This window comes from Macrobrachium rosenbergii, chromosome 34 (genome assembly GCF_040412425.1).
Source record: "Macrobrachium rosenbergii isolate ZJJX-2024 chromosome 34, ASM4041242v1, whole genome shotgun sequence".
Taxonomy (NCBI): Eukaryota; Metazoa; Arthropoda; class Malacostraca; order Decapoda; family Palaemonidae; genus Macrobrachium; species Macrobrachium rosenbergii.
The window spans coordinates 1,939,050-1,959,049 of record NC_089774.1 but is presented as its reverse complement, the minus strand read 5'-3'; the positions used below and the strand labels follow the sequence as shown (position 1 = coordinate 1,959,049).

The 20,000-nt window shown below is 37.5% G+C and overlaps 1 protein-coding gene across 1 annotated transcript in view; it reads left to right on the top strand.

Moving 5' to 3' along the window:
* Syn2 (Syntrophin-like 2) overlaps window positions 1–20,000 on the top strand; it is a 484,285-nt gene that overhangs the window by 374,326 nt on the left and 89,959 nt on the right. The window contains 1 exon segment of the mRNA XM_067133611.1: window positions 15,240–15,386. Within this exon segment, the coding sequence (XP_066989712.1) occupies window positions 15,240–15,386 (147 nt within the window).

Sequence of the window (20,000 nt, the reverse complement as noted above, 5' to 3'; positions counted from 1 at the left end):
TCTGTTCTTAATTAATGCCTGTACTAGCAGTTTTTGACATCGGTGAAATTGTAGTTGAAAACTGAATATATATATATATATATATATGTATATATATATATTCATTATATAAATATTATATATGTATATAATATATATGTGTGTATTTATATATACATATATATACACATACATATTTATATATATAATATTTTATATATATATATATATATTATTGTAGATATACGTATATATTGTATATATAACAGTTTACAAGCTGTTTCGCTTTTGAATATTTCATTAGACTGCCATGTTATTACACTTGTCAAGGATCGAGACAGAACCTTTGTCTATAAGGCTGAGATATCACAAAACCACTTGTCACGAGTGATGAAGAAAAACAGCACAGCTACGCCCAACGAATCTGGAAGTTTCTTTATGGCAGACCAGAAACCTGCAAATCATCAGTGCGTCCAGTTTCTTAATAATAACCTACGTGTCAGTGCATCCGATTTCTCAGCTGTAAGCTGAATGTCACCAGCGCGTCAGGTTTTTTAACGCTAACCTAAGGGTCTCTGGTGTCTCAATTTCTTAATAATAGCTTAAGGGCCTCTAGTATGTAAGATTTCTTGATGGTATTTTGTCAGTGAACGATTAAGAAACCTTTAAATGTGTTGGCTGTCACTGTTGTGTAGAACTTGGTGAGCTAAAGAGAATAAAGTACAGTAGTGGAATAGTGGAAGCAAACCCCCTTCTTTTATTTATGGCCACCACATGTCCTGAATGCAGTTCATCTAAAGTAGGGTTAACCTCCTCCTTTAAGGAACACTTTTGATTTGGTCAGGCTTGGATGGGTGACCATCAGTTATTTATTAAAAGTGGGGGCCTTCTGTAATTGTGATTAGGCAATGTTGGCTCTAGTCAGTACTTGGGTAGATAACCAACTTTGAAACCCCAGATACTGAAAACACAAAAGCTCTTCTGATCTTCAATAACAGTGGTTTTATACCTTTTTTGACCCGTGCTTCCTTTCACCATATGCCAGAATGCCATTCCCCACCCCCCTTTCTAAAATTGTCTGCCTCAAAAGGTGGATTCCAAATAATATGCAACAAATTACTAACACAAACACACAAGCTAGCGGAGAGAAAGCCCAACGTGACCTCTCAGTAGTGCAGACCAATGCATACTGCGTTTTGTGTGGTCCTAGAGCCAGTTTGAGCCTGCCAATCTGTGGTCACAATTCCCCCCTTGAAACTCTGAAATTACCCCTTAGGGGGGAATTCTCCCGTGGTTGAGAACCACTGTTCTATAGGTCCTGAGCAAGGGCATAGTAACCTCATCCCAAATAAATCAAGGGGCATAAAAATGCAACAGTCTGTAGGAGTCTGGTGTCAGAGATGCTTGTCACTATTAGGCCAGATATGAGGCCTAAGAAGCGGTAGGTCGAGAGCTGATCTCCTGAAGATTTGGCAGTGATCGATTTTTATGAAAATTGGAGACACATTCAAATATATAGAGCCAAAAATGAATCAAGGTTGTCTCAAAAATTGATATTCGATAGAGACATAAATCCATTACTCTTCTTCATTTGTTTATTTTTCCAGATTGGCAACTGCAAGAGACTATCATACATTCATTTTCTAAAAATAAAGTCAGGTTAAATGATGCAGTGAAGAACTTACAAAAAAGAAATTAACTCCTATTTTCCTACATAACTGGTGCACTGTCACAGTAATTATTTTCTTCCTAACAATTGAGAGTTTTTTGCGATTCTGCATTAGCGATCTGTAAAATTGTCACTGCTTGTGTTTGACCATTACCTGGATAGGTGACCATCAGTGTACGATACACCGTTGGTCGATCAGTACGGTTAAGCAACAATGGCTCTGGCCAGTACGTGGAAGGGTGATCTGTAATGAATACCAAGCAGTAATGCATTTATTGCAATGTGAATCTCTTGATCAAAGTGTTAATTGGCATTAAGTCTGGCTTGTACTTGGATTGGTGACCGTCGGTGAATACCTTATGTCATGAGGACATAAGTTTTCATAATAATTGGTGGGATAACGCGTGAGGCTAGCGACCTCATCCCAAAAGTGTGTATGTAATGTATCACAGTGAGTCACGTTTGCCCCAGTAAAAGATTTGCCTCGTGAAGGAAGGAATCTTGCGGAAAATTTATCAACACTCAGAATGAACCGTAAACCAGGTTGTAACTGAACAATTCTCAGTAATACTAAACACTCGGTATTATCACTAAACATAGTAAACATCCTCCCACTAAACGCACTAAACAATTATAACCTTTTGTGAAACGAAAACTTAAGTTGTATCGAATTACATTTGTTCAAAACTAGATTCTCAAATCTTTATTCACTCTGAAAATCCTCATTCAGCCACAAGTATTTATCCTTCGGTCCCTAACTGCAGCCCCTTTTATTCCTTTTACTGTATCCCCGTTCATATTCTCTTTCTTCCATCTTACTTTCCACCTTCTAATAGAAGTTGATTCATAGTGCAACTGCTTTGAGGTTTTCCTCCTGTTGCGCCTTTCAGACCTTCATATTGTCAATTTCCGTTTCAGCGCTGAATGACTTCATAGGCCCCAGCACTTGGCCTTTGTCCAAATTCGATATTCTGTTTCATTCTCTTATAAATATTTACCACTAAACGCACTAAACATACTCCCACGAAACTTTAACTCGTAAAATCTTTGTTGAAGTTGAAATTCCATTCATAATATGAAAGCTCATTACTATACAAACTAAACACTTGAAACCTGTATGCCTTCTGAAACTTTATCCTTGACGAATCACGAACATTTACCTCCAAGCACGCTAAGCATTTTGCTTCTAAACACACTCAAATTTTGAGTTAATCATTCTGAAGTTTCCAACATATGAATATTACCATAGAATATTCTAGATAGACATTCAACACTAAAGATACTAAACATTAACAAAATTTAGTCAAACTGTCCACCATCAAACATTCAGTCTCTAAACACACTAAGCAATTAAAGTCTCTTTTTATAAATTTGGAATATTAAATATATACCATTTAGTCAGGATAGCATTTCATCCTTATGGGATTACTAATAATATTTTTCACTAAACAGTTTCAGGCTAGCACTTATTCCTCATGGAATTATTAATATTTTTCACTAAACAGTCTCCTCTAAACATATTGAACCCATTGATATGGGTTCATACATCAATAAGATACTCGGTTTTTTTCAAACTGAAACTTGCATTTCTCATGAAACCGTAAGTGTTCCTTACCATCCATACTAAGCACTCTTCCATTGGAGTCGCAGTGGTCTCTGCCCCTGCATTAAAGGTGACCTCCGCACGAAACCGTCTTTTCGGAGTTTGTAAACAGATTAAGGGCCTCGCTTCTACTCAGCCAGATTGACGTGTGAGGGAGATTGAGTGGTAATCTGTCCTGCTGTTTGGATTGTTTAGAGGGATGTTTCACGTCTCGGGATTTTATGTGAAATGGGATTTATCAGGTTTCTGGATCTCATGTGTTTAAGGATTTATCAGGAGTTTGAGGGGTTTATCATATATGTGGGTTATGTGTGTAGGGCGATTAGTTTTATCTGTTGTCCGGATAGTTTTTGAAATGGGATTTTTAAAGTTTTTTAAATACAAACGTGGAGGGATTTATGAAATTTGTGGTCATTAGTGTAGAGGGATTTTTCAGGTATCTGTATTATCCATGTATGGGATTTATTAAATCTCACCAAAAATGTAAAAAGAGAACAGGCATGTTTTAACATTGATTTATTTTTACCCCACATGGTGTAGGAGGCAATAAAAAATGTACTCTTTTTTTCAAGAACTGTACCGTCTGCACCAAATAGCTAAGGTTTGCTTGCAAACTTCATCAAGGCTCTTTGTGAATTAGGCACCAGCGTAAACCCCACACTAGACACTCCACTCTTTTATGTGTCTGTTAATGATATTTCCCCAACTTCAGAAAGGCTACAAAACATTTTTAATTCGTAAAGTTCTCTGAATTATGTACGAAGATTCTCTCGATGTGTACCTGTTTATTTATAAAAGTTCTTAGAATAATTAATGCGGAGCTCCAAAGTGAATTTGTTTGAACCGATTTTGTAACGTATTCAAAAAGATGAAAACGAGAAAAAGTGGTCATTCATACAATATTCATCATGAATGAAATGGATGCACCGAATACGGCAGATTAGAGAGCGCGCCTGATACAGATACCTGCGATTGAAATTCAAGTTTACGGATGAACATTTCATAACAGTTAAAATGATGATAACGGGGAACGTGAACATCGGTAATTATATATATATATAATATATATATATATATATATATATATATATATATATATATATATATATATATAATATATATATATATATATATATATATATATATATATATATATATATATATTAGTGATTTTTGTCTTGGAAGATTCCTGGATTTTATTACACTTCCCTGGAAATCCCGGCCTTTTTTTTATCTTTTATTATGAAATTATACATTCATCATTACAGTTTATAGTTTAAATTCATATGTAATAACAGCTGCTTTAGAACCTCTGCCACCGACATCTGTCGAAGCAGAGAGAGCATTTTCATCGGTTGGACTTTCGTCACAAAACTGCGAACTCGCCTAAGTGATAAAAGTGTAATTTGTTCAGGCTTTTTACGTTCATATTGTAAGTCAGATTAGCTCTGCATAGAAAAATTCATATTTTGGTTATTTTCTTTATCATTTTATTACAAGGGCAGTTACTTTAATATGAGTGCTATAATCAGTTTAAAGGATTGGTTATTTTATTGTAATGAACATTGTTTATTTTTATTTTCATAAGTTTATTCCTGTAAAAGAACATATGGACTTATGTATATGGAGTTCTTTTTCAAATAAGACGTTAAAATACTTAAACCAATAAATGATAACGTACTATAAGTGTTTTGCATTTTTCATTCTTTAAGTAAAAAAAAATCAATGATGAAAAAATCCCTGGATCCCTGGATGAACATTTTTCTCATCCCGAAATCCTGGGATTATGAAGTGTCCCAAACGACAGTCCCTAATATTTATATATACAGAAAGAAACATCATTGAGTCTAATTTTATAAAGGAAGTTTCAGCAAGAACATGATTGTGAGTCAGGGCACGCATAAACTTGATCCATTAATCTCAAAAGAAATACGCAAGGAGTTTAGTTTTAAGGAAGGTGCTTGAAAGACGGGGATAAGGCCAGGTAGGCTGCCCGAGGATTTGTAAACTTTGACCTGTCACTAATAAGTCTTCAAGACCTAAATTTCATAATTAATAAATTAAGGGTAGGACCCTTTTCCAACCGTTCGAGTGTTCTAATGTGATGTCCTGCTAGCATATATATTATGAATTTCTACCACCTTGTTTCAGTCCTCTGAAGTTGGCTTAGTTAGCAGTATTTAAGCCGACACCGGTTAGCAGATCTAAACCGTGTTTCATTTCTTACCTGTGGTTTTTTATATATATATATATATATATATATATATATATATATATATATATATATATATATATATATATATATATATATATATGTGTGTGTGTGTGTGTGTGTACTTTATAAATATATATATATATATATATATATATATATATATATATATATATATATATATATATATATATATATATATATATATATGTATATATATATATATATATATATAAATATATATATATATATATATATATATATATATATATATATATATTATATATATATGTATATATATATATATATATATATATATATATATATTTGTATCTGTGGTTCTGAGAAAGTCCTTAGGGATGAAGTTGCTATCCCCGTGTCCTCTGCTTGACTCGAGCTAACTCTGGTAACCCATTCATAGCTGTAAGGGTATAAATCCTGACATCAGACCTGGTCACTACTTGAATGGGTAACCAACAGTGAATCCCAAACGTGTAAGGTATTCCTCACTGTCTAAGCAGACATGTTCATGAGTCAACTAGCAACATCATTCCAAAAGTGAAAGCTTAGAAAAGTATAATTGCAAGTAACAGTGGGTCTTAATTGCATCAGATCCAATTTTGTAGCTTTTCTCTGTTTGTTAATATTGGAATTGGTAGAGGTTCAATGATTTAGAAGCTTGCAACAAGCTGTGTAAGTCTGGTATGAGCTGATATTGGCCCCAATAAGTCAGCGAAGCTATTTGTGTAAGTGAGAGAGGGTACAAGCATTTTTAGTTTTCTGCAAAAGAAAACTATTGAGATGGCTTTGTCTTTCCGTCCGCACTTCTTTCTGTCAGCCTTGCTACTGAGGCTAGAGGGCTTCAAATTGGTATGTTGATCATCCACCCCCCAATCATCAAATCATCAAACATACCGAATTGCAGCCCTCTAGCCTCACTAGTTTTTATTTTATTTAAGGTTAAAGGCCGAGCCGTGTCTGAGAGTTTCATGGGCCGCGGCTGAGAGTATCATGGGGCGTGGCTGATAGTTTCATACAGCATTATAATTATACGCTGTACAGAAAACTCGATTGCGCCGAAGAAACTTCGGCGCATTTTTTACTTGTTCTTTTATATATTTGAGTTATTCTCACTGACTTGAGCAGTCAATACGCCAAATAGCCTCCATCAACTTCCTCAAAGTGCCTCGTGACTTGCAACAGAACTTAACCTAAGTCTCATATGTGCGGCAGTGGTCCCAAATTACTGTTGGCCCAAAAATAACAGAAAATGGTGCGAGTTTATTAACCCATCACATTCTTTCGAATTTTTTTTTTCATTTTCCTTTAGCTCTGTCGCAATTGGCAGATGCTGAAATACTTAGAAATACGTAACAGGCCTTACAAGTCTAATCCAAGGGACAGAGGGTCACAATGAGGCCAGAGAAATAAATAAAAATGATGAGTTCGTGTATCAACCCATCAAAATCCGTGGATATTGTTTCACATCTGTGGAACTCGGCCAATACGAGCCGTGGGCTTTGAGTTGCGTCCAGGTTATTAGCCAGTGGTCGAATTTAACTTGTGGATTTCACCTGGTTTTGTTTGTTGATAGTTAAAGTTGTTTTCGTTTTCGACTGTTGTTGTTGTTGTTGTCCGCTGTTAAACTGCATTTGTGTAGATTGCTTGTGTTCGTAAATGGGTGTGCTTGTTTTGATTCATATGCGCTTTCATTTTTCAGGAATACGTTGTGGTCTGTTCATAGTATGTGACGTTTTTCTTTTGTTGATATGTCCTTGGGTACTAGTTACTTATTTGTCAATTTATTTGTCATCTTTCCCATTTTGTCGTTTTTGAGGTTTGTTACAAACAAATGATCCCAAATCAAAATTAACACTGATAATAGAGTGAATGCTTAGTACAGACTTAAGCTTTTTTTAGAGGAACAGAAAATAGAAATAGGATTGAAAAGTGGGGGACAAGAATCCAACAGTCACCGCCACATTCATGCTTGTAGGGCACGAATCTCCCGTCCGTAAAACTTCCATAACATTACCGGATTCGTACACCGATACAGATGATTCACCATCGTTGCACCAAGCTCCCCAAAGAAGCGGCACCAGTCACCTTTGTCTTGCATGGACTCTCAAGCTTCCTCTCAGCCTTCATCCAGAGGAAGCTTGAGAGTTCAAGTACTGGAAAGAGAGCTTTCATGCAGAGGAAGCTTGAGAGTACTGCAACAGAGAGCTTTCATGCAGAAGAAGCTTCCTCTCAGCCTTCATCTAGAGGAAGCTTGAGAGTTCATGCAACACCAGTCACCTTTGTCTTGCATGAACTTTCTCATGAGCTCTCAAGCTTCTCTCAGCCTCATCTCAGGCCTTGAGAGTTCATGCAGAGGAAGCTTGAGAGTTCATGCAACACCAGTCACCTTTGCCTTGCATGAACTGGACTGGAAAGAGAGCTTTCATACAGACCTTTGCCTTGCATGGAAGCCTTCATCTAGAGGAAGCTTGAGAGTTCTTGAGAGTTCATGCAGCACCAGTCACCTTTGTCTTGCGTGAACTCTCAAGCTTCCTTTGTCATGAAAGGCTCTTTATACAGAGGAAGCTTGAGAGTTTCCAGTACCTTTGTCTTTGAACTCTATCTATCCAACCCTTTCTATGTCTTTCTCTCCTTTCCTCGCCTCGCCTTCCATTTCCGAATTATACTCTCCTTTCATCAACCTAACGTCTTCCTCTCTCAACACATGACCGAACCATTTCAAAACGCTCAGAACCAGCCTTTCATTTTTGCTACCCTTTTAACCATTTCTCCTTTGTATCTTCAAGTCTCGCCTCTTCAGTTCTTGTGCTAAATATACTATGCAAACAGTTGATCTCATCTGCTTCAACCGAGTTTCTTTCATTGACATTCAACATCCACATTTCATTTCCATAAAGGAGAGTTGGCTCAACATTCTTTTCAGACATTCCCACTTGTTCTTTCATAGACACTCCCATTCTCTTTCTCTCCCAATCTTGTGCACACACACCCTGCTACCTATCTTACCTCACCTGGTCTGTGACTTACCTCTTCTTTCATCCAACCATCATCTATTCATTTACTCCCAAACACCTCTACGAATCACCCGCTTTTAGCTCCATTTTCCTGGATTCCATGACCTTCATCACCTAATCCTTGCACACATGCACGCTCGACTTTCTCCTCATGCAAGTGCTTGTAGATTCTTTCATCAGTTGTTACATTTAATCTTCACTATCCCCAGTCATCTGCAAACATCAGCTTTTCCAAACTTCTTTCGCGACTCAGTTATCTTGGCTGCGTAGTTCATTTTCAAGCACAAACCTGATCGTGATGTCTCCTGTCGTACAATAACTCCTCATATAATCTCTCTCTCTCTCTCTCTCTCTCTCTCTCTCTCTCTCTCTCTCTCTCTCTCTCTCTCTCTCTCTCTCTTTACTTTGCTAAGACTTTCGTTTCCTCATTCCCTCACACTTCCTAACCTCCTCCACCCACAAACATTCCCCGCTGCTCCTGTGACCCAGTTATGGAATTTTATAAATAAATATGCCTGTTAAATCAATATTTTGTATATAATTATATGTATATATCCAGCAGTGGGTGTATAAGTTGACGGATAAACAGTCCAATTGATTGAACTCACACACACATATATACATATATAAATTTCTGACTCACATCAGGATCGAACCCAGGTCTTTCAGTTGAAAGGCAAGGGCGCTGCCCACTAGGCCAATACAAGCGCCCTTGCCTTTCAATTGAAAGACCTGGGTTCGATCCTGATGTGAGTCAGAAATTTATTTCTGTTCCACACGTGATTGTGTGTTGATTATTTCTATGTACATATACACACATATATATATATATATATATATATATATATATATATATATATATATATATATATATATATATATATATATATATATATATATATATATATATATATATATATATATATATTATATGTGTGTGTGTTTAAAAGAAATAATCGCCGAACGGAACTGATCGCTGATATACCAAACTGAATTAATAAACTATCAATTTTACATAGCCGTCATTAACTCTTCCGAACTGCCAATCTCACCAGGGCAATTAAGCGAACTATTTACGTTTATTTTTATGGATTTTGATGGAACGATTCGTTTGTAATATTATTGTACATTTTATTGAGAGAGAGAGAGAGAGAGAGAGAGAGACTTTTGTTGTTTATCTAACTCTTTTGCACAGGCACAAACGCACGTATGCTCACAAACACACTTAACCCCAATTATGATTAAAGTATGACGAAAGTGACCCACACCCCACAACACATCCTCTAAACCCAGAATTTTCCAAAGAAAAAATTACAATTTAGAAAAATAATAGATAAAAACGCAGTCACCCGTTTTTTGCCCCACCGACCCACACGTCCATAAAACTCAAAAAATTAGTAAACCTCAAAAAATGTTATATTTTCAGAGGCGATACAGAAACGCTGTACGCAAAAACCGGCGGTTGTGATACGTGATGGAAGCATCGCATTCCCTTATCTCAGCTGATGGATGAGTTGCCAAGTAGTTTTTTTTTTATCGGGGTGAATTTTTGCGTCGGTCTTTTATCAAATCTCGGGTGCTGTGCGCGAACTTTAGTGGCCTAAATGAATATTGGGGATGTTTTATGAATATATTTTTGTACAGTATATGTACTGTGCATATATGTACGCGCATATATACATGTACGTGTGTATGTATATGTGTGTTTATATGTATATATATATATATATATATATATATATATATATATATATATATATAATGTGTGTGTATTTTGTCTGTGTGTGTAACTAGTACTTATAATTCTGAATCCCTTCAGACTTCAAAACCTACTTACTGTAAGACAAATACCTTCCATCAAATTTAAAATAGATATGAAAATGCGTTTTCTCCGACGTTATTCCTATACATTGATGGTTTTACAGTCCAGTGAATCAGAAAAGGAAAACTGGTGAGTGTATTTTAGCCTTTTTCTTATTTTTTTTTTTTTATTTTGAAAGGCAGTTTAGGGAATGGTCGTTATTCTAATGTTAGTTCCTTGTTAACCTTTGTACTCTTTGAATGAGAAAAAATTGAAAATGTGGAGCAGCCCAGGGCAATATATCCTCTGGATTTGAGGTTTTGTGCATCATTGCAGATATTTTGAATATAATAACTAATATTATTACTATAAAATGTGTTATGATTCCAGTGAAACAAGTAAAAAATAATTACCTTTTTTCGTTCTCAAGAAAATTATCATTTTTATCGGTGACTCCGTCACTTTTTCCACATTTTCTATATTTCACAAAGCGCCGAATGACTGATGTCAATATGGTCTCTCATTTTCCGCTGTCAGGCTTTATAAATCTCTCCCTTCTTCCGTTTTCCCATAATTTTATAGATTCCCTCTTTGAAGAGACAAGTCTGTTGGCCCACTCTGTTATCTACCCTCATCCTATTTGGTTCCCTCTATTGGTTTTCAGGCCACAGTGTGACCCATTGCCGCTTGCATAGCCAAAGACTTCGTCCTTTATACTCAACCCTCCTATAAGATCCGGGTTGCAGTGTAGGAATATGGAATTAATCCATCGTATCAAAAAGAACGATCCCGAGGGTGGGGGGGTTAGTGCCGTCTGTGCACCTCGCGTGGTGCACTGTAGGCATTACCTAAGGGTCTTTTCAGCTCCCCTACGGCCCCTAGCTGCAACCTCTTTTATTCTTTTTACTCTACCTCCGTGCATATTCTCTTTCTTCCGTCTGACTTTCCACCATAGTGCAGCTGCGAGGTTTTCCTCCTGTTACACCTTTCAAACCTTCTCACTATCAAATGTCCTTTCCAGCGCTGGATGACCTCATAGGACCCAGCGCTTGACCTTTGGCTTACATTCTGTAATCTGCTCTATTCTGTTCAAAAAGAACGACTCCCACGTGTAATTTTGACTCGTCTTAGAATTGGTCACTCTCGTTTGACCCTTGGGTATTTCATGAGTAATCCCACGGGATCCATTTCCTACATTTATTGAACGTAGAGAAACACTGGCGCTTAATCATTTATTGTGTTAATGTCCAAAATATAGTCGACGACTGATGTCAAGTTTTGTAAGAAATCAGCCAAGAAAATATTGTTAGATTCTCAATCTTTTTCAGTAATCTGTGATTTGGTAATAATAATAATAATAATAATAATAATAATAATAATAATAATAATAATAATAGTAATAATAATGTTGTATATCAGGTCCACAATAATATTTGGTGGTGAATTATTGTTGATTTATAAAAACGTTACGAAAGCTTTCGAACCCTGTCCTGGGTTCATTTTCAGTCTAAGAGTTAGACTGAAGGTGAACCCAGGACAGGGTTCGAAAGCTTTTGTAACGTTTTTATAGACTGAAGATGAACCCAGGACAGGATTCGAAAGCTTTTGTAACATTTTTATAAAATCAACAATAATTCACCACTTAATATTATTGTGGACCTCATAGAGCATATCCCGTTCTCGATCTAGAGGAGAAAGACCAATAATAATAATAATAATAATAATAATAATAATAATAATAATAATAATAATAATAATAATAATAATAATAATAATAATAAACTCCCTATCACGAGCCTTAAACAGTTATATTATTGTGGACCCTTCAGAACAACAACAACAGTTTAATAATAATAATATCTTCAATGTCTAGGCATCTGTATGACTCATTGCCGCTTGTACCAGGATGCTGACGCTTGTTGAAGGGGTCATTAACGTTATACATTCAACACCCCCTTCCCCTCCCCTCACCCCGTTTATATCCTAACTTTACACGATCATTAAGTTGCCAGCCCCGTCGGACTGTCCATCCAATTACAACCATACACCAAGTGTTTGACGGACTCCGTAGGGGAGCAGTGCCGTCAGTGCACCTCACGCGGTGCACTGTAGGCATTACTTAAGGTTCTTTGCAGCGTCCCTCCCTTAGACCCCTAGCTGCAACCCCTTTCATTCCTTTTACTGTACCTCCGTTCATATTCTCTCTCTTCCATCTTGCTATCCACCCTCTCCTAACAACTGATTCATGGTGCAACTGCTTTGAGGTTTTCCTTCTGTTACACCTTTCAAACCATCTTCACTCTCAATTTCCCTTTCAGCGCTGAATGACCTCATAGGTCCCAGTGCTTGGCCGTTGGCCTAAATTCTCTATTCCATTCCATTCCAAGTGTCTGACGGAGATCAAGGAGGGGGGAAAAATAACGGGTGATCTGGGATGTAGGGCGACGCTGGATTCTGTGAAAGTCGGGGAAATTTTGTTGTGACACTGACAGGCACGGCGTGGGGGCCGTTTGAAAAGCCTACAGTCTGGAAAATGGCCGTCAGTTTAGGTGGGGGAGAGAGAGAGAGAGAGAGAGAGAGAGGCGATAAGCTCAGTGGAAGTTCCTTCAAAATAATTTTCTTGGTCAGTTGTGTGTTGAAGAGAGAGAGAGAGAGAGAGTGGCGATAAGCTCAGTGGAAGATTCCTTCAAAATACTTTTCTTGGTCAGTTGGGTGTTGAAGAGAGAGAGAGAGAGAGACTGGGTGATGATGGAGAGTAATGAGCATTGGAGGAGAGAGAGAGAGAGAGAGACTGGGTGATGATTGAGAGTTATCAGCATTGAGAGAGAGAGAGAGAGAGAGAGAGAGAGAGAGAGAGAGAGAGAGAGAGAGAGAGGCGATAAACTCAGGGGAAGGTTCCTTCAAAATAATTCTCTTAGTCAAGTGTGAATAGAGGAAGAAAAAAGAGAGAGAGAGAGAGAGAGAGAGAGAGAGAGAGAGAGAGAGAGAGAGAGACTTGATATATCTTCGTACCCAATGCAATTTAAAATATTCAGTAATATTGACTTGCCATCAACGGTGCGTCACATGCTGAGGTAACTATTCCCATTTGCGTGACATAGCACATTAGATATCTCTGTAGCCGAAAAAAATGTGCAGCAGGTTAGTTGTCATTGTATCTTCATACCAAATATTTCATTTTTTATTTTTTATTCATTTTGTTGCTTCGGATTCCTGGCGAGTGACATGGGTTAATACTATTGTTTGTCAGTTCGGCTCTCCATATCGTAGTGCTCTTGTACGTGATTGGGCGATATATATATATATATATATATATATATATATATATATATATATATATATATATATATATATATATATATATATATATATATATATATATATATATATATATATATATATATAAATGTGTTTACAAATGAATATAGAAAGAAATGTCTGTTTAGAGATGGCGCCTCACAGAAGAAAACTAACGTTTGAGCGCATCAGAAATGGGCTGCCATAACATTGGAAATTCGCTCATTCCTTGATAGAGGCTTTCAAGACTGCGCAAAAAAACCCACACACACACACACACACACACAAACCCCACAAACCCCACACAGCGTAACTGCTTCTCTCTCATTCGGGGAATATGGCTCACCCATACAGAATCAATACCTTTCTCCCTGCTGGTGGCCTACGCCTTTACCTTCGAGGGGGTGGGGGAGGGGAGGCCGGGGGAGTTGTCTTCAGAAGCTAGAGGTGGAGATGAGAAAATGTGAAAAAATGAGATAGGAACGTGCAAAAGATGAAGAATGATGGGGGAAGACAGATGAAGATAGAGAAATGAGATATGTAATATATATATACATATATATGCATGTGTGTGTAAGATTATGCAATAAATATAGATTGATTTTAAGTTGACTTTCCTCATTGCAGCAGTTTCTCGTATCTGATACAAGTGTGCAGTTATCAGATCCTTTTCAGCAAATCTAGAACACTTTCTAGCAGTGCTTCAGATCTAGAGTAGCGCAAAATCTTTTAAATCTAAGAAATTCCTTCCCTTATCCATTCAAACCACCCAGTAGAATCTTGCACTTATCCGCTAAATGAAACTGTCATATAGACCTTTCTTTTCAATTTACTAATTCACTAAATGAAGTGAGTTCTCATTTAGCCATCGCAGTATCCTCGATGAGTCTCAAGTAGAATTCACTGGTAAATAGGTGAACTATTCATTCAGACTTCACAAACTCCTAAAAATAAGAACCGTATTTAGACATGGCAAAGCCTCGAAAATAGTATTCTCATTTAGACATAAACCCAGAAAATCTGACCATTTCATATATCAGTATTTCGGTCCGGGGGAGATTTCTGTAGAATGATGCCCCGCCGAAAAATGGCCCAGGGTTATTGCCCATAAATTTTGACTCATAAGAATTTACATGAGCGAAAGATTTCAATGATATATTGCCCTGAATCCCTCCAGGGAGGGTGAGCCGAAATTTAAAAGAGGTTACTTGTGTAAGTTCGTCCTGCGAAATTGATGTATATTTGCGTGATATTAATGGATAAGGTTTAATTTGTGTATTTTGTGTAGATTTAAATTCTCTCTCTCTCTCTCTCTCTCTCTCTCTCTCTCTCTCTCTCTCTCTCTCTCTCTCTCTCTCTCTCTCTCTCTCTCTCTCATTATAGCTTTAATATATACTTATTTGTAGAGAGTATTTGCTAATCTTCTTTTGAGGCAAGTGACATTTTCATATTATTACTTAAAATTAATTTTTCTGATATAATAAAATGCTAAATACGATTATGAATACACACGAATTCCTCTATCAAAGCAAAAAGGAAAAATTAAAAGATACAATTTTTGTGCACAAATATTTTATGATGAAAATATGAATCATTGACTTCTTCCTCCCAAACTAAGGCATCCATTTTCCTCCTCCGAACAGATGCACGCTGGTCTCGTCAGTGTGAGCGACGGGAAGTCGAAGCCACAGCCGATGAAGCTGATCCTAACGTCGGATTCGCTGGTCCTACAAAAAGAACAGCTGGTCATCAGTACGAAAACGCTGGAATCGAACGGACCTGATGCCAGGGTGAGTAAATCAGTCAATAATCTGTAGACGCTTGGTGGAGGTTGTGAACTCGAGGGTCAGACGGCTTGTTCTTTTTCAGATTCTGGACTTCTTTATTTTCTTCTGCGTTCCCCTAAATATATAGCTCGCCTGTTTTCAAAGGGCAAGTCTGCCATCCCTCAAGAAATCCATCATCATAGTGACCCGCCTCATTTTGGACAACAATATAAAACCATAATTATCTGGCATCCGTGCAGTTACGATCGATAATGGGCTTCATAATTTCTTATTTCCAAGTTTTTTTCGGCATTCGTTTGCTCTCTTGTCCCTCTCATTTCCTCCCTTTCAATCCAGTCAATCCCATATTAATAATATTTAATAACATTCTTGCTACATTAGCTCTGGTCAACAGTGCGTCCGATTTCTTGAAAGCTACGTTGCCAGGGCCAGATAAAAGTGATGAAATTAATATAAAAACCAGAAAATATGATGGATCATAAATAACTCCCAATAACAATAATGCCAATTAAGTCTACGAAAAGATGAAAAACATAAGTAAAGATGAATTATGTGAAAAGATAAAGATGCGAAAGAAAAACAATTCAGCATCTTCCTGCCCGGAAATTGAATCTTCCTGAACCTCCCAGATGCCCCGAAAGCCTGTGAGATGTGTCCAAGCCTTTTGAGAAGACAAATGAAGGCGGATTCGTCGCGTATTGACTTTCTTTTTTCATTTGTCTACCTGACACTAGTATTGACGATGAAGGTCGCAAGTTTCGTAAGTTTCCTGAGAGGGGCTCGAACGCTGCACTGAGGCGTCATTTACCCTGGTTGTTCCGCTTGTTTTGTTGTTTGTCTGAGTGGGAAATCGCCTGGTTGTTGATTTATCTTGACTTGTCTCTTTGGATTCGGCTGATTTTTGTTTTTCATGCATGGGCGTTCTTTGTGGAGTGAGTCCTTTGCTAGTTAATGGCCGTTAGAACTTAGCCTGTATGATTGTTAATTATATAATATTTTATACTGTACACATATATATGTATGTGTATGTATATGTATAAATAAAGGCAATGCCACGAAGGAAAGAGAAACGACGGAGTGGTGCTAGGCCTTTCGACTTACTGTCCTTTACTTAGCTGACAGTAAGTCGAAGGGCCTAGCACCAGTCCTTCGTTTCTCTTTCCTTCGTGACATTGTCTTTATTTATATATTCATCACATTCCATGTTTCCGTGATTCAGTTATATATATTATATATATATATATATATATATATATATATATATATATATATATATATATATATATATATATATATATATATTGTGTGCAGTGTGGGTGGGTGGGAGAAATGGCAAATACTCAAGGAAATTTGGAAAGGCAACACACAGCATCACCAGAACGCATTGCGTCCCAGTCTTTGGTAGCGAGTTTTAGTGTTTGGAATCAACATGTGGAGTGATTAGTGTGAGGACACGGTGCATTAGGCGTCCTTTGAAATAAGCGAACGATCGTACACAAAGATGAATGGAGCCTCAACTTCGATTGGCTTCCACGTCTGGTCTATCAGGGCACAGGTACTTGGCTTCAAGAGCCTTCAAGTTTCCAGTGGCTTCAGTGGCTCTTGACTCCTTTGATGCGTCTAAGGCCTTTCATGCCTCATGAGTCAGGGAGAGAGGCCCTTGGCTAGAATTACCTTGAAACTTCCCAAGGACTTCCATGACTCGGCCAGGGACAAAGGCCCTTTGGCTTTGTAGTTTCCAAGGACCACCGACGCCAAGTTGCAAGTTTTTTAACCTTTCAAGGACCTCGAAGACCCCTTCAATGAAAAATAGACTCATGGCCGCAAGAGCCTTGAGGCTCTTAAAGGATCCCGATGATTCGCCAGCGAGCTTCAAAAGTCTCGACGTTTTTTCAAGGACTCCATGTCTCATTCAGTGACACAGACCTTTGGCTATAAAAACCCAGAGACTTCCAAAAGGCTACTTGTTTCTATGACTCAGTCAGGGAGACATGATTTGGTTTTAAAGGACATAGGCTTTTAGCCTTTAGGGCTTTTAGGCTTCTCGGGACTTCCGAGATTGAATCAGGGATACAAGACCTTAGCCTGAAGACCCTTGTTAGTCAGGGACATCGGCCATTGACTTCCAGACTCTTGTGGTTTTAAAAGGGCCCATGCGCGTTTTATTTTTATGTCAGAGATTTGGAGTGTTGATACCAAGGGTTTTGAGACTTCACAGGGACAGAGTCCCTTTGTTTTAAGAACTTTGCATCTTCCAAATATTTCCATATTTTCAGGTCTTTTGTTTCAAGAGCCTAGATATTTCCAAGACCTCCGTGTCTCACCTATTGACTCAGAAACTTATCTCCATTAGTCTCGCGCCTTCCAAGGACCCCTATGACTCATCCGGCGCCTCACACCTTTGCCTTTAAACGTCCCAAGTTTTCCGAGGGACATTGGACACCGGTCCTTAGAATTCCCAAGAGAGCAACAACTTTATTGGGATCATAACCAATGATGGAAGATGACTTGAATAGTCCTCGGGTTCAATTTCTGTCGTTTTATTGACATACAGTTCAGTAAACTTCGGGAGATTATTGCACAGTGAAGAATAAAAGGAAGTGTTTACCCTTTCACAAATATTTTTATTCGTTTTTATCACGGATCTGTTTTGTTGATATACATTCTACCATGTGAAAAATTTTTCTTGCACTGTGGTCATTTGTCTCTCATTAATAAATGTCCGGAATATCGTGAAAATAATACAATTAACAATAGCTCATGATAAACAGTAAATAATTTCAAGACTGGCAGCCCAGAATAAATACATGTTCTCTCTCTCTCTCTCTCTCTCTCTCTCTCTCTCTCTCTCTCTCTCTCTCTCTCTCTCTCTCTCTCTCTGTGATGCAAATGTAGTCAGACTATCCAAACAGGCCACTCCTTTGAGAAGTGAGACGCCTGTCTGCATCTATTAGTATAATGAGATAGTTAGGTAATTAGTTGGAATAAGGGACTTTGAGAAGAGTTGTGTCTGATCAAAAGACAGAGACTGATCATATATATATATATATATATATATATATATATATATATATATATATATATATATATATATATATATATATATATATATATATTATACACTTCTTGATCATTGGCTGACGCAAGTTGGAGATGGATGGTCACCTTGATGATGAATGATTTCATCCCATTGATGTGAGGATTACCTCGTCGAGGCCCTACCAATTACCTAATACGTTGTACGGCATTCTCCGCTGTCTCTATCCTTAGCTGCAACCCATTCAAGTCGACTGACCCTCACGCATTATCCAAGAGAAGCACAATATGCATTCAGATAGCCCGACCCAGATCGTGCCATCCAGATCAGAGATCGAACGGAAGGCTTCTCACTCTTCCCTTTGTGGACGTCGTCGTCGTGCCATCGACAGCAGAACGCTCAAGAGAAACAATGGGGAAGGTTTAGATCCTTTCAAGTCTCTCTTGAATGAGAGAACGAATTACAGGCAGCACCGGTGGGAAATTGGCATCATTACCAAGGTATTATGCGCCCAGATTGTAAAGCTAATTGCTCCCTTTCTGTGCTGGAGACGAGGCTGATTGTTGCCTTTCCTCCTTGGTAGTAATATACGAGTATCATTGACATCTGGCTTTTGTCGTTGATACAATTTTATACAATTATATATACATATATATATATATATATATATATATATATATATATATATATATTTATATATATGCATGTTTATATATATGCATGTTTATATATATATATATATATATATATATATATATATATATATATATATATATATATGTGTGTGTGTGTGTGTGTGTGTGTGTGTGTAAAATAAACTCTTGAACTGACTTGAAATAACCGGTATTGGGTTGGCTGTGTTGGCTTGCAAAAAATTTGAACTGTTTATTTATGAATTTATTTGTTCCCTCTCTTTTATTACCGCCATTTTTGATGGTGTGGTTGCAGAAGTAATATAATAATAATAATAGTCATTATTAGAATAAGATCCGTAGTTATGTTACTTGATGTTATCACTAATCTTAACCTGTTTGGTCTCAGGTCTCGTTTTTACCCATTGCTTCTTGTACAACGCATTGCCTGTAACCCTCCTCTTTCATCCGGATTTGACACCAGTACTGGTATGAACACACTCACGACGAAGCTTTGGATTACAAACCAAACGATGTTTCACTTTTTAGTTTTATGTAAAAGAAAACCACTGAGATGGCTGCTATTATGTCTGTTCGTCCGTCTTTTTCTGTCCGCCCTCAGATCTTAAAAACTGTTGAGGCTAGAGGGCTGCAAATTTGTATGTTGATCATCCACCCTCCAGTCATCAAACATACTTAATTGCAGCCCTCTAGCCTCAGTAGTTTTTATTTTATTTAAGGTTAAACTTAGCCATGATCATGCGTCTGGCAGCACCTATAGCACAGGCCACCACCAGACCGTAGCTGAAAATTTCATGGGCCCTGGGTGAGGTTTTCATGGGCCATTGCTGAGAGTTTCATACAGCATTATACGCTGTACAGAAAACTCGATTGCATCGAAGAAACTTTGGCTTATTTTTTACATGTTTAGGTAAATTCCTTAGATGA